The 15,000-nt window shown below is 33.0% G+C and overlaps 1 protein-coding gene across 1 annotated transcript in view; it reads left to right on the forward strand.

The window, feature by feature from the left end:
- LOC137643216 (DE-cadherin-like) overlaps positions 1 to 15,000 on the forward strand; it is a 184,242-nt gene that overhangs the window by 102,173 nt on the left and 67,069 nt on the right. The window contains exons 20-23 of the mRNA XM_068376064.1: positions 10,858 to 10,980; positions 11,184 to 11,333; positions 14,162 to 14,334; positions 14,869 to 15,000. The exon at positions 14,869 to 15,000 is cut by the window's right edge and continues 61 nt beyond it. Coding sequence (XP_068232165.1) covers positions 10,858 to 10,980; positions 11,184 to 11,333; positions 14,162 to 14,334; positions 14,869 to 15,000 — 578 coding nt within the window. The remainder of the gene's footprint in view (positions 1 to 10,857; positions 10,981 to 11,183; positions 11,334 to 14,161; positions 14,335 to 14,868) is intronic.

Consider the following 15,000-nt stretch of genomic DNA (forward strand, 5'->3'; position numbering starts at 1 on the left):
AGTAGTAATGCAAATACGCATAGATGTTGGTTAGTTTTCTGTAAACATTAAACTTGAATCTATCATGTTCATACGGCAATCGAAAAGAGGTAAAGGACAATAAACTACAACTATTACCTAACTCTACAGTTCAATCCATTGATGGTACCAAGCCATTCGATCTGCCCAAAAAAGATATCTAAATTTTCATTATTTACTCTCACATATTTTATTATGTCATCAATATAGCGAAACCATTTTTCATTATCAGGTAAAATGCTGCTTAAGATTCTACTTAAAATAATTCATCTATGGGTGTTGTTCAGTACTGGAGCTAAGGGGTTTCGCATGAACATACAAAACGTTTGTGTATATAATTTCCCATTAATTTAAAATTTGCAATCATTTTGCAGAGTTTCATTAATTCTATTTGCGTATTATTACAAAATGGTAAAATCAATTATTGATTCTGCAAGGTATCATATAGAAATTCTGACGCACCATCAATGGTAACTTAGTAAATAATGATAAAACGTCATAACTGACAAGGCTACCTAAAATGTATTTAATAGACGGATAGGTTTGCTTAAAACAGATTGGTGTTATTGACTAATGCAAACACAAACAAAGCCACGCCAACACCCTCTGAAAATATAACAGACGCCTCACACGTCTCAAACTGTCGACCTAACCGCGCCAGGACTCCTTGCTGCTGGGAGGAAGGACGCTGGTGTCTGGTATAGCACATGGGTATATGCTAACGGGGTCTAAGCGATGTCAGGAAGGGCAGCCGATCGGGACTATGGTCTACCCGAAAGCCAGAGCAAAGTCATTCAAATAGAAAGCAACTGTGCTTACGCCATACAAACTGGAAAAAGCACGTTAATAGAAGAAGACTTATTCAATTTGCTATTGAAATCTATATATTTTTTTTTCTTTTTACATTCGACCCTGAGATGGTGCATACCAAAAGATTGAAGATATCAACTTGGTATTTAGATAAGTTTTATGGTGCCAAATTCGCAGAACTAATAATTATGTCTAGGTCTGGAAGAACCCAGATCTATATGGGTGAGGAATATGAAGAATAAAGTAGATGATGAATGGAGAGGTATTGATTTAAAAGTTCAAGAAAGAGGCGACTGGCTAAATCTAACCGATGACTTTGCGTCAATAAGCCAAGGAGGAGGTGATTATGATGATGATGAATTCGATTATAAACAGCGATAGGAGTTGATTCAGACTCATATTTCTCCTCAAAACCAAATCGGTGGTACTCGATTGTCGTTCCGATTTCGACTCGGCAGGGGTTCGAATCCTTCCCTTGCCATAAATTTTCACCAGGATATTACGGCAATTTTCCATTTGGTCTGGGATCACGAGGCAGAACGAAATCAATATTAATAGATATTTGTGGCTTATTTGAAGTTATGATGGAATTGACACACACACAGAATATTCTAACAACATGTTAGAAAAAGAAATGGACATGGGTAGGACATACAGTGAGAATGACAGATAATAGATGGTCATTAAGAATAACAGAATGGGTCGCTAGAGATTGCAAAAGAAGCCGGGGATGGAAGAGAAGGCGATAGATTGCCAAACTAAGAATGTTTGTGGGTGTGGACTTAGCAAGAGCATAAACAGACACAAGTGAAAGGGCATGTCTGAGGCCTTTGTTCTGAATTGGATTAGTAACGGCTCATGATATATATGTAGAGTACACACCCATATATATATATATATATATATATATATATATATATATATATATATATATATATATATATATATATCGTATTTATATGTATATATATATATATATATATATATATATATCGTATTTATATGTATATATATATATATATATATATATATATATATATATATCGTATTTATATGTATATATATATATATATACATATATATATATATATATATATATATATATATGTATATCGTATTTATATGTATATATATATATATATATATATATATATATATATATATATATATATATATATATATATATGTGTGTGTATATCGTATTTATATGTATATATATATATATATATATATATATATATATATATATATATATAAGTGTGTGTGTACGTGCGTGCGTTCGTTTGTGTTTGTGTATGTGTATATATTTATATATATTGATGAAAAGATGAATATACATACACATGTTTATATTATGCCTATATGTATGCATAAATCTATATACTATTGTATGTAAGTATGTATGTATGGATATATGTATATACATAACTTATAGGCTGCGCGCAGGAGCCATGGTTCAACAAGTTCCATTGCTTAAATACGACGACTGTTATGTGTTCCTGATATGGGGAAGTGTCTTATTATTCTCATATACCCTATGAAACCAGAAGCCCTCGAGGAATATGCAAGACAACTGTGCTTGGAGCAGAATGATGAAGAATTTGCTAAGGGCTAATTCAATAAGGAATGAAACAGGGCGAATAAAAGATGTGGAACAGGACTGTGTTTTAGTGTTATGACGAAACTAATTCTACACCATTTTCACTGAGAGACAGTACGGAAAATTCAGTGAACCTTTAATTAAGGAATTGACTTTAGATACAAAAGACGTTCATCTTATACATTCATCACAAAATAGCTGAATTACATGGGGTTAGCTATTATTGGAACCAATATTAGAATAATTTGATTTTACATAACGCTGTAAAAGGCTATTTTATTTTTATCTATAATTGTCGTTAAAGTAATATAAATTAATCTTTTTAGTCCATATGATATTCCATATTATACAACTAATTCGCACAATGTGAAAAGACGCCAATAACCCCATATACCATTCCCTTTAGCAAAGGTTGAAAATCTATGAAGTCATTATCGAGTACATTTGCTTATTCGCTAACCTTTATCTTAGCACACTATATTGTTCAAGAACTTATCTTTTTTTTTTTTTTTTTTTTTTTTTTTTAATACCGAAAGGTATAACATTTTCCCCATAAAAATTAATTGAAACAATAGAAAACGACTCACCTGGTCATTTTTTATCTAGAGACATGCATATACAATTTGGTTTATATATGAAAGGTATTGCATATATATTTAAGAACAACTGTAGAACTTGGTCGTCAGCTAGCTACTAGAATACTAGTATGCAAGTAATGCAAAGGAAGACAGGGCGGAGGAGTGAGAAAAGAACAGCCATGATTATTTACAAAGGAAATAGGAATGCACTACAATTTGAAAATAAACTAGTAATTTGTGGGCCAGAGATATTTATAATATATGTGTAGAAAGTATGGAAAAGTCAAGAAAATTTATAAGATAGAAAATTTTGAGTTCCTTTTCATGCCAGGACAACTATATTTGAAAAACGATGCAGAGGAAAAATTATACTAGACATATGAGGGTCTTAGGTAGTCGTTTGATAGTGTTGCAGGACAAACTACCAGAAAAGCGCAATGCACTTTAGGAGAGCGGTGTTGAAGAATTTAGATTAAACGTTGCTGCTTATCAAAAATTAGTCCTGAGCTTTTTACTTTAAAGAAAGCAAGACAGATGGAAGGATAAGAGTATACAATGACATGATGTAATTTGCATATTATCTAGTAATAGAAGCAAAGTCAGGAATATAATTTTTTTTGAAAGATTAAATAGTAGAATGGAAAGGATTAAAACCTCAACGTAGACAAACTACATCTTAGGTTAGGGCGACTGGAAAGAGAGAAAAAGGAAATTTTAGCCAGGAGAGTGGCCACAAGGATATTGTGGGAATGGTATGAGGGTAACCATGGTGCCGTGTGTAAAAGGTGTCATAAGATGTATCTTTCAAGAGCATATCTCGGAATATAAAGGTGTCATAGTATATATCTTTCAAGGGCATATCTCGAAACATAAAGGTGTCATAGCATATATCTTTCAAGGGCATATCTCGAAATATAAAGGTGTCATAGCATATATCTTTCAAGGGCATATCTCGAAATATAAAGGTGTCATAGAATATATCTTTTAAGGGCATATCTCGGAATATAAGGTGTCATAGCATATATCTTTCAAGGGTATATCTTGAAATATAAAGGTGTCACAGGATATATCTTTTAAGGGCATATCTCGGAATATAAAGGTGTCATAGCATATATCTTTCCAAGGCATAACTCGAAATATAAAGGTGTCATAGTATATATCTTTCAAGGGTATATGTCGGAATATAAATATGTCACAGGATATATTTTTTAAGGGCATATCTCGGAATATAAAGGTGTCATATCATCCAAGGTCTATAGATGTGATAGCATCTATCTTCAAAGGGCATATCTCGGAATATATATATATATATATATATATATATATATATATATATATATATATATATATATATATATATATATATATATATATATATTGGGAAACAGTCGACTGCGAAGCAGTTATTGTATGGAGAGGCTAAAGCGGAATAGTAGCATACTGGATAAAAAAAAAGTGGATTGCTTAACCTCTGATTCATAAAAATAACTTGACAGTGTACATCGAAATCTGATGTCTGTTTATGGTCTGATCTATTTGATTGGGCAAACTAATGGCCGCTAACAAAGGAAATGGAGAATATTTTACAAAGGCCAGACCATAGAATGGCAGGATTTATGACCAGAGTAAAGTATCTGATGTCCAGTTTCTGGTTAACAGAGATATCAAATAATGTGATGGTTTGAACATGGGAAGAATGATAAGAGCGAATAAAAAATTAGCATCCATGAAAGTAGTAGGAATTATTGAAAATGTAAAGATAAAGGCCTAAACCTTGGAGCAAAGCATAACTAATTTCACGTCTAACCGTGAATAAAATGCAGTTGTATAGCTTCGTTAATGATGAAAATTAACAATTCGTGAATTTATACCCATTTAAGTTGATCATGGGCATATACATTACACTGACACACACACACACACGTGTATATATATATATACATATATATATATATATATATATATATATATATATATATATATATATGTATATATATATATATATATATATATATATATATATATATATATATATATATATATATATATATATATATATATGTATTAGTCTATAGATACATGGTCACCGGGGAGCAAAATTTTTTTTTTCCCAAACTGGAGTGCAGATTAGGGCGGGGCTTCCTGAGCAGAAGACAGATTTAAAGGGTAACTCTTTCATTATGGTTGTGTTAAGATTTGAGGGTAACTACCTCATTAAAGTTATGATCAGTAACTGCATTCAGAAAGAACGGAAATGTTTATAGACAGCATAATAATAATAATAATAATAATAATAATAATAATAATAATAATAATATATATATATATATATATATATATATATATATATATATATATATATATATATATATATATATATATATATATATATATACTGTATATATCATGATTTGCATATGGAAACTGAATATTACTGAAATAGCTTAATTTTCAAAACTTTCCTTGTGTTAACAACAATGTTCTTAACAGTTTCATAGTTCGATTCGTGCAAGTAGCCTAGATCCTTTCCACAACAAATCACCATCATTACTTTTATATCTATTCCTTCATTGTTGCACCTGTTTAAGCATGTTGAAGAATAAGGGTTTTAAAAGTCTGCCAATTTTACGTGTTGATTTCTTACTCTACCGCTACAGTTATTGGGTCCTTTGACTGGCTAGACAGTAATACATTGGATCCCTATATCTAGTTACGGCTAATTTTTTCCTTTGCTTACACATTCAACGAATAGTCTGGTGTATTCTTCCCACATTCTCATCTGTCCTTATAAACCTTTCAACACTGAGATTACCAAACAATTATTCTTCGTTCAAGTGTTTAACTACTGCACTGTAATTGTTTAGTGGCTACTTTCCTCTTTGTAAGGGTAGAAGAGACACTTCAGCTATTGCCAGCAACTCTTCTAGGAGAAGGACGCTCCAAAATCAAAGCATTGTTTCCTAGTCATGGGTTAGTGCCATAACCTCTGTAACATGGTCTTCGACTCTCTTGGGGTAGAATTCTCTTGCTTGAGGGTACATTCGTGCACACTATTCTATAGTTTATAAATGTTAGATTTATTTCAATGTTGATACTGCCATGAAAAATATTTTATTTTTAATTGTCCATTACTTGTTTTGTAGTTTATCTATTTCCTTTCCTCACTTGGCTGTTAGTCCTTGTTGGAGCCATTGGTTTTTAGCATCGTGCTTATCCAGCAAGGCTTCAAGCTTAGCTAATAATAATAATAATAATAATAATAATAATTATTATTATTATTATTATTACTATTATTAATTATCAATAATCCTCAATAATTATTAATCAATAATTAATAATAATAATAATAATAATAATAATAATAATTAAGTATTTTTGCGTATTTAATGATAATGAAGTTATTAAGCGTTAATTTTTACCTACTTTTACATTTAAAAAATAAACGTTTGTATATCTTTTGACTATATTTCGATTCCATGTTTATATTTATATATGTAAGACTCCTTATCAGACATATGGTAAGCAATCATTGTTAAGAGCAAAATCATATTATCCCACATCTCTCCTCTGATATGTAACTCCTTTAATGACTATTATTGTCACTTTAATTATATCACTCTTTTGAAAGGATCCAATATATATATATATATATATATATATATATATATATATATATATATATATATATATATATATATATATATATATATATCTACTGAGAGAGAGAGAGAGAGAGAGAGAGAGAGAGAGAGAGAGAGAGAGAGAAAGAGAGAGAGAGAGAGAGAGAGAGAAAGTAAACACAACCGTTTGTGTTGTCTGATGGTAATGAATATTCATATATATATATATATTTATATATATATATCCACCGAGAAAGAGAGAGAGAGAGAGAGAGAGAGAGAGAGAGAGAGAGAGAGAGAGAGAGAGAGAGAGAGAGAGAGAGAGAGAGATTTTCACTAAAGGATACAAGTCGAGGTAAAGTGAGCATTTTGTAAATGTTTCCAGTCTTGGAAAACTTAGAAGACAAAAAAAGGGCAATAATGTTACATATAAAACCTTTAAACACTATGAACACACCTTTCCCATTAAGGTAAAAAAAGAGCCATTGTGTATCTTGTAATGTAGATCTAACATTTTGAATGAAAAGAAGATAAGGTTGCAGCCAGATAATGAGAAGATAATGTAACCTTAATGGAAAATAAGAGAGGACAGTTTGTTATAAGAATTTATCTCGGCAAGACAGGAAATAAAAAAAGAGCGCTGATGTGTTGAATATAAAGCGTACATCGGATGAGTTGAGTAATAATATGAGTTATGTTGAACATGAGAATGGTATGAAACAAATGCAAATGTTCTAAGGTGAGGTAGACATTTCAACTGAATAATAAAGATGGCCAAGGTAATCTTTAGTCTAATATTATAACGATAAAGTAAATATGTGAAAATTTGGCATCCGTATTGCTTGACATGGCGCGCTGTCAATCTAGAAAAAATATACTATAAAACAGGATAGAAGAAAGAGAGAGAGAGAGAGAGAGAGAGAGAGAGAGAGAGAGAGAGAGAGAGAGAGAGAGAGAGAGAGAGAGAGAGAGAGAGATTTATGGGATGGGTTGTAGAGAGTTTAGATTTTATGTATTTGCGGGATGTACCTCATAGACTGATTAAATATGCCGAGTTGGGAAACAATAATCGAATTGGAATGAAGGTAGTCCGTACCTGTTAGCTGCTATCCACTAGAAAGTACTCCCTCCTATCCATGTGGAGAGATTTTTCACATTCAAGTTACATTCTTCGTCCAGCCATCCCCCACAAGCCCACTTCAACATTGTGCGAGACTGATGAAGAATCGTTTTTTTTGGGGTTTTGAACTGGTCTAGGAATTTCAATATGTACCAGCATCTGCAACATCTGGCAGACAGGTGAATAGCCCATACCCTGGACACAGTCCCTCATCATCACGCTTCCCAAAAAAGGCAACTTACAGCAATGCCAAAACTATAGAACGATTAGCCTTATCAGCCACGCAAGCAAAGTGATGTTGAGAGTCATTCTGAACCGACTGAGACCCCAGGCAGAAGATATCATTGCCGAAGAACAAGCTGGGTTTAGAAGAGGAAGGAGCACAACGGAACAGATTTTCAATCTTTGAGTTCTGTGTGAGAAGTACAGCCAACACCAGCAAGACATCTTCCACGTGTTCATTGACTACAAAAAGGCATTTGACTGCGTATGGCATAATGCCCTCTGGGCCACAATGAACAGGTACAACATGGGATAAAAACTGATACAGACGATCCAACAGCTGTACAATAAAGCAACCAGCGCGGTCCTTGCCCAAGGCAAAATAGGTGAATGGTTCCACACTTCAGTAAGTGTCAGCCAAGGCTGCCTTCGGTCACCAACCCTGTTCAACATCTTCCTTGAACAAATTATGATAGATGCACTTGAAGATCATGTGAGCACAGTTAGCATCAGAGGACGAACAATCAGCAACCTTCGGTTTGCTGATGATATTGACGGCCTGGCAGGGAACGAAGATGAGCTGGTCAACCTCGTGAAACGTCTGGATGAAACATCAACCAGATACGGAATGGAAATCAGTGCTGAAAAAACAAAGCTAATGAGAAACAGCGACGAGCCAATCAAAGCAAAAATCGTGGTCGGTGGTCAACAACTTGAAACAGTCCAACAATTCAAGAACCTTGGTGCAATCATCAGCCAAGAAGGATCCAAACCAGAAGTCCATGCAAGAATCGCGCAAACAATAGCGGCGCTAACAAAACTGAATCCAATCTGGAAAGACAAAAACATCGCTGTCAAATCCAAATTGAGTCTATTGCATGCCCTAGTCATTTCCATCCTCCTGTATGCTTGTGAATCCTGGACACTGACGGCAGAGCTACAGAGAAAGATCCAAGCTGCAGAAATGAGATGCTTCAGACGAGTGCTTGGCATCTCGTACATTGAGCATGTCACAAATGAAGAAGTCAACAGAAGAGTGAGACAACACTTAGGACGCTATGAAGATCTGCTGTCCACAGTGAAGAGGAGGAAACTGAAATGGTATGGCCACACAACAAGATCAAGCAGCCTGTCCAAGACAATTCTCCAGGGAACAGTTCAGGGGAAGAGGAGAAGAGGTGGACCGACAACATTGCTGAATGGATAGAAAAACCTTCGCCCAGCCCCAGGCACTCGCACACAACCATGACAAGTGGAGGCTCCTATTACTGTGTTCCACCATGCAGCGCCCCTACGATCCTGGTGGATTATAGGATCGGTAACGGTAACCAGGAATGTTAATTCTGGCTAGGGAGAGATGAGGCCGGGTCACATCAATATGGTGAATACATTTTGTTTGGATCATATATATTCCAATTCCATATCTTAGAAATCTATACAAGTGTTATTTTGGATATTTTTTTTTTATACCATCATGCATAGTTTGATTAATTAATGCTTTGTTGAGTTTCTTAGGTATAAAGTCACATTTCTAGTTGTCAAACAAGGTGGCTATGAATAATGCATAAACTTCACTCACTAGGTTAAGGATTGTGATTGTAAGAGCATATGGTAATTAATCTTTTTAAGTGGAGGAAAATTTAGAACTATGGAATACCCTAGCAAAAAGAATTAAGGCAATTATAATTGAACCAGACATCAAAGAAGAGGCCATTACTAACGAATAAAATTGAAACGATTATTTATTCAAGTTGAAAATTAAGAATTTCGAATGTGTCGCTTTACAAATTTTGGTTATTCAAAAAGTAAGAAAATCTTAATAAATATAGAACACTTTGATGCAAAGGTTAATAAAGAAATGTTATATAAAAATAGTCTTCAAACGTTTGTGATGTATACTAAGGTTTTGAATTTTTAATGAATTTCATAGATGTGTTTTGTGACTTACGCTACTCTCATTTAGTTTTCCGAGTTCTAATGAAAGGCGTATTTACAATAAATCAAAATTTATCAGTTGAATAAGAAACTAAATGAAGGAGAGTGGAGAATCGAACGATTATATTACGATTTAATACTGTAGTAGATAATGCTATTAGATTCTGGTTGAATATGAGCCAAGGTACATAATTAACACCAGAAAAGCATTATAAATAAGTGGAATAAGAACATCTGTTTCCAAGAGAGGCCTCTGGATAATTGGGCATCCTGTTCTTTTGTCTATAAATTTTAGGTGTAAAAATGTTGAAAAAGTTAGTTTGTATATCAAAGTGGAAAGAACAAAGCGTTGACATGCAGTAAATTAAGGTTTTATTTTAAATAGTCACGCGTTTTAAAATCAAATTAATCTTTTCTATCCAAATCTGTGTACTAGATTAAAGATTTAGGTTTTGATACTAACTACTTAAGATTTCCTGTTCAGTCATGGCTACCATGGGGCGTGCTCTAGGTTCTGGTGTTTTCCCAAAGGAAGCTGGGGATTTGTTTCCAGTTTTCGATATTTCGAGGGGGTAGTATATTTCCGTGGATTATTTAGAAATAAGAGAGAATGAATGTAATTTTATAAACCTTGCAACAGTTCTTTGGTCTGTACTGATATTTCGTTACTCCAGAGATTAAATTTTATGCCATATTAGATGGTTATTTATTGGGTGCGTGTACAAACTATAGCCCACAAAGTGTTTGACTGATTTATAATTGTCTTATAATGATAACAGACAATGTATCTTTTGTTTTAAAGGATTTGGGCACAATTTACCAATGATTTTCCCATTTTCTTAGAATTGAAAATGATTGATAATTGGGTTTCAGTTTTGAGCAAGTTCAAATGAGTGACATGTAATTGTATTTTCTGTATCTAATGACATGACCCAAATGATTTTTTCACACCAGGTATCAGCTGTTGATCCAGACTTACCACGCACAGTCAACCAAAACATACTGTATTATCTGTCTCCTGTCGAACAACTCAACTTTACCATAGACAGCAAGAATGGGGACCTATCATTGAAAGGAGTAAGTAATAGCTTCTTATTTCAGTATTACCAGTGGCCCCTGTGAGTCTTGTGGGTATATCTATTAGTGCAATTTTATTGATTTAAGTGAGATTAGAAGTTGGTTTCTCATATTTTTATCTTGAATCTTCTTATAGGAATAAAAGTAAATAAAAAGGCTTTCTTCTGTAAATCATTGAACACCTTGCCTTTTCATGTACCCAGTGTTTAGATCGCGAGGCTGCTAAGAAAGGCATAATGACCTTGTATCCGAGAGCTAACGATGAAGGGGGAAGAGGTCACGATGCTGATCCTGCCACCGTTCATCTGATCATCAGAGATCTCAACGATAATCACCCACATATACATTCTCCTGTAAGTACGCTGTTTCATATCTTTACCTGGCGAGCCTTATATTTTCTTTTCCTATTGCACCCATGGAGATGCAGCTCTCCCTCCTCCTTTAAATGCCAATCCTCACACCATGGTATGTAATGCCCTTTTTTTCTGAAACTGGATGCTCGCATTTAATCCATTGTACCTTCCAATTTTATTTGAATCTCTTTTCCTAAATCCACCAAAATAATCATCGGCATTAATATCCTTACATCAGATTTTTTTATTTTGGGGAACTGACTCTCAATATCCTTCTACCCTGAACACTATACGCAAGAATTTCCACATTGGTTGCTTTCTTTCCTTATCCTTTCAGTGTCATTTTTCGAGCTTTCATATAACTCTTCTTAATGATGTTCCCATAGATACTGGTTTATACTACTTGGGTCAGTTCTCATCACCTGCCTGAACCATCTCATTCTTTGGGATATTTTGACTATTTTCCAACTCCTTGAAGCCCAACCTTTGAGAGTCTCTATAATTTATGGTGTACTCTATTCACTAAATATTTTTTTTAGCAACACCTGATCAGATCATCCACCATATTCTGTGTAAGGGCAATCTTCAGCTGAAAAAAGTAGTATACTCATCATAAATTTTCTGTAACTGCAGTGTCCTCTTGAACACGAGACACAAATGGGAATTCTTAGCGAGATTTTGCCTCAGACGTATTTTCAATCCGTACCAATTACATCTTTGTCCAGTTCGTTGCTAAAAACCTTCACCAATATGCAGTATATCTCTAGCTGTGTATTCTGTCGTAACAAACGTACATTTTCTTATCATTCACTTATAAAATGGGTAACATATTCTCTCTCTCTCTCTCTCTCTCTCTCTCTCTCTCTCTCTCTCTCTCTCTCTCTCTCTCTCTCTCTCTCTCTCTCTCTCTATATATATATATATGTATATATATATATATATATATATATATATATATATATATATATATATATATATTGGATATTAAGAGATATTATGGCTTATATGTATATATTTGTATATATGAATTATAAATAAATAAATAAATATATATATATATATATATATATATACATATATATATATATATATATATATATATATATATATATATATATATAAATGTATGAATATTTATGTATATATATATATTTATATATACATATATGTATTATATATATATATATATATATATATATATATTTATATATATATATATATATATATATATATATATATATATATATATATATATATATATATGTTTTTCAAAAAGGCCCATAAAAGAAACACAGGAAATATAAATAAATCACACTATATTTCGGTCAATAAACATCGACCCTCTTCAGGATGTAAAGTAAAAATGAGGAATACAGTGGAGAGTAATGGTTTATATATGAAAGCAAAAGGGTGTGTTCAATTGTTCTATAGTTGTTATAATTGCTGGAAGGATTAGCCAAATTTAATTACATCCAGGTGCGTCTTCTAATTGTTGAGCCGCTCTGAGGAAGTCTTGACCTCAGATGCATATTTGGTGGTCGGTCTCCGTGGATTATCTTCTTAATTATAGGGTTGAGAAGAGTATTGTCCACTGTGTCAGCTTTCCATTGGCCCCCAGATAGGTTCATTGTGTTTGATTGATTTATGATGGCTGATTCCAGGATTTTCCTTCAGTACGGACAGGTACTCTTAAAAAGCAAAGACGACTCACTCCAGTCAATCTAGTGCCCTTAAATTTGGCTAATCCTTCCAGCAATTATAACAACTATAGAACAATTGAACACACCCTTTTGCTTTCATATATAAACCGTCACTCTCCACTGTATTCCTCATTTTTACTTTACATCCTGAAGAGGGTCGATGTTTATTGACCGAAGTATAGTGTGATTTATTTATATTTCTTGTGTTTCTTTTATGGGCCTTTTTGAAAAAACATGTTAAACTGTTCCATTACAGTTATAAGTAAGACTATATATATATATATATGTATATATATATAAATATATATATATATATATATATATATATATATATATATATATATATATGATAAATTTTGCACATTTAAACGTGTTTTTCATGTTTCAAATAAGCCATATATTTTAATACATTAAAGTCTGGTTTCTCTTAACGACCTCAGGATCAGAGCCCCAGGCGAAATAAAAGACTATAGTATCTGACCGGCCGGGTTTCGAGCCCTGGTCCAGCATACTTACATGACAGTGAGGTAAGTGGCAAGGTCACTGTCATACAAGTATCCTGGACCAGGGTTCGAGACCCAGCCAGTCAGATATTATAGTCTTTGAGTGATTACGCCGAGGTCGTTAAGAGAATACAGACTTTAATGTATTAAAATATATGGCTTGTTTTAAATAATTATATATATGTATATATATAAATGATATATATATATATATATATATATATATATATATACATATATATATATATATATATATATATATATATATATATATATATATATATATATATATATATATATATATATATATACTGTATATGAATATTTATATATATATATATATATATATATATATATGTGTGTGTGTGTGTGTGTGTGTGTAAGTGTGTGTATGCAACAATATATTAATAGATAATTGTTCTGATTTAGCACACATAATTTTTATTGCACATAGAATTAAATGTATAGACTAATGTGACAAGATAAAAACACCTTATGAGAGGTGAATGGTGAATATACAGTGCTTCCAAGATCCGATTAAATCTAAAATAAGGTATTGCAAATAGAGAAGTTTGAACTAAATGTAATCGGAAGAGGAATGATTTAGCATACTTTATTTTTCTAGGAAAACAGTTACACCAAAGTGATGGAGAACATGGATCCTGAGGATGTGAAATCGATAACTATAAAGCTCAGCGATGTTGATGGAAGTGACAATGGCTGTCCGTGCACCATGGTGTTTGATCCGGAAACTCCCGTTTCTAGGCTGGAAAAATTTAGTCTTCTTCCTGTTGACGGGTAAGACGCCATTATTATTGGGATAACATATTGCTAATGAGGAAAAGAATTTTTTTCATTCCACTGAGCGTGTTAGATAAGTTTACAGAGTAAACAAGTTCTTGGTGTCAAAACTGTTACGTTACCTCTTTTCACTACGTTTTATATTCAAAATCTATGAAAAACGTTTGTGATGTATGAAAACATGCACCATATTTATTTATTATTTAAAATTTTCATGGTTTTAATGTTACTAGGATGTTGTCACTACAATGTGTATGGTTTTCGATACCTCAAACTAACTAAAAGCTCACATGAGTAAGTAGGGCGTGGTAACAAGAACCCAGTTTTAGTTTGTAATACATTTAATCATAAATTAAAACCAAAAAGCTTTTCATTACACATTCTCTTCCTATTTAAAAACAGAATCATTTTGAATGTAAAGTTATAGATTCATGAAGTAAAATGATTATTTGTTTGGCAGTAATTTAAAAAGCGATGATTTTTATCAGAGAGACGGAATCAACAATGCTCTTGTTTCTCTTTACCTTACAGATTAGGGTCAACGTACCGCCTAAATCCTTTAGTCTCGTTAGACCGAGAGGAGCAGAAGGTGTATCCCCTTCCCTTTGTGACCCAAGACCAGACAGGTCGAAGAGGCATCCGGTTCTTCACCCTAGAGGTCGG

The sequence above is a fragment of the Palaemon carinicauda genome, chromosome 6 (assembly GCF_036898095.1).
Source record: "Palaemon carinicauda isolate YSFRI2023 chromosome 6, ASM3689809v2, whole genome shotgun sequence".
Lineage (NCBI taxonomy): Eukaryota > Metazoa > Arthropoda > Malacostraca > Decapoda > Palaemonidae > Palaemon > Palaemon carinicauda.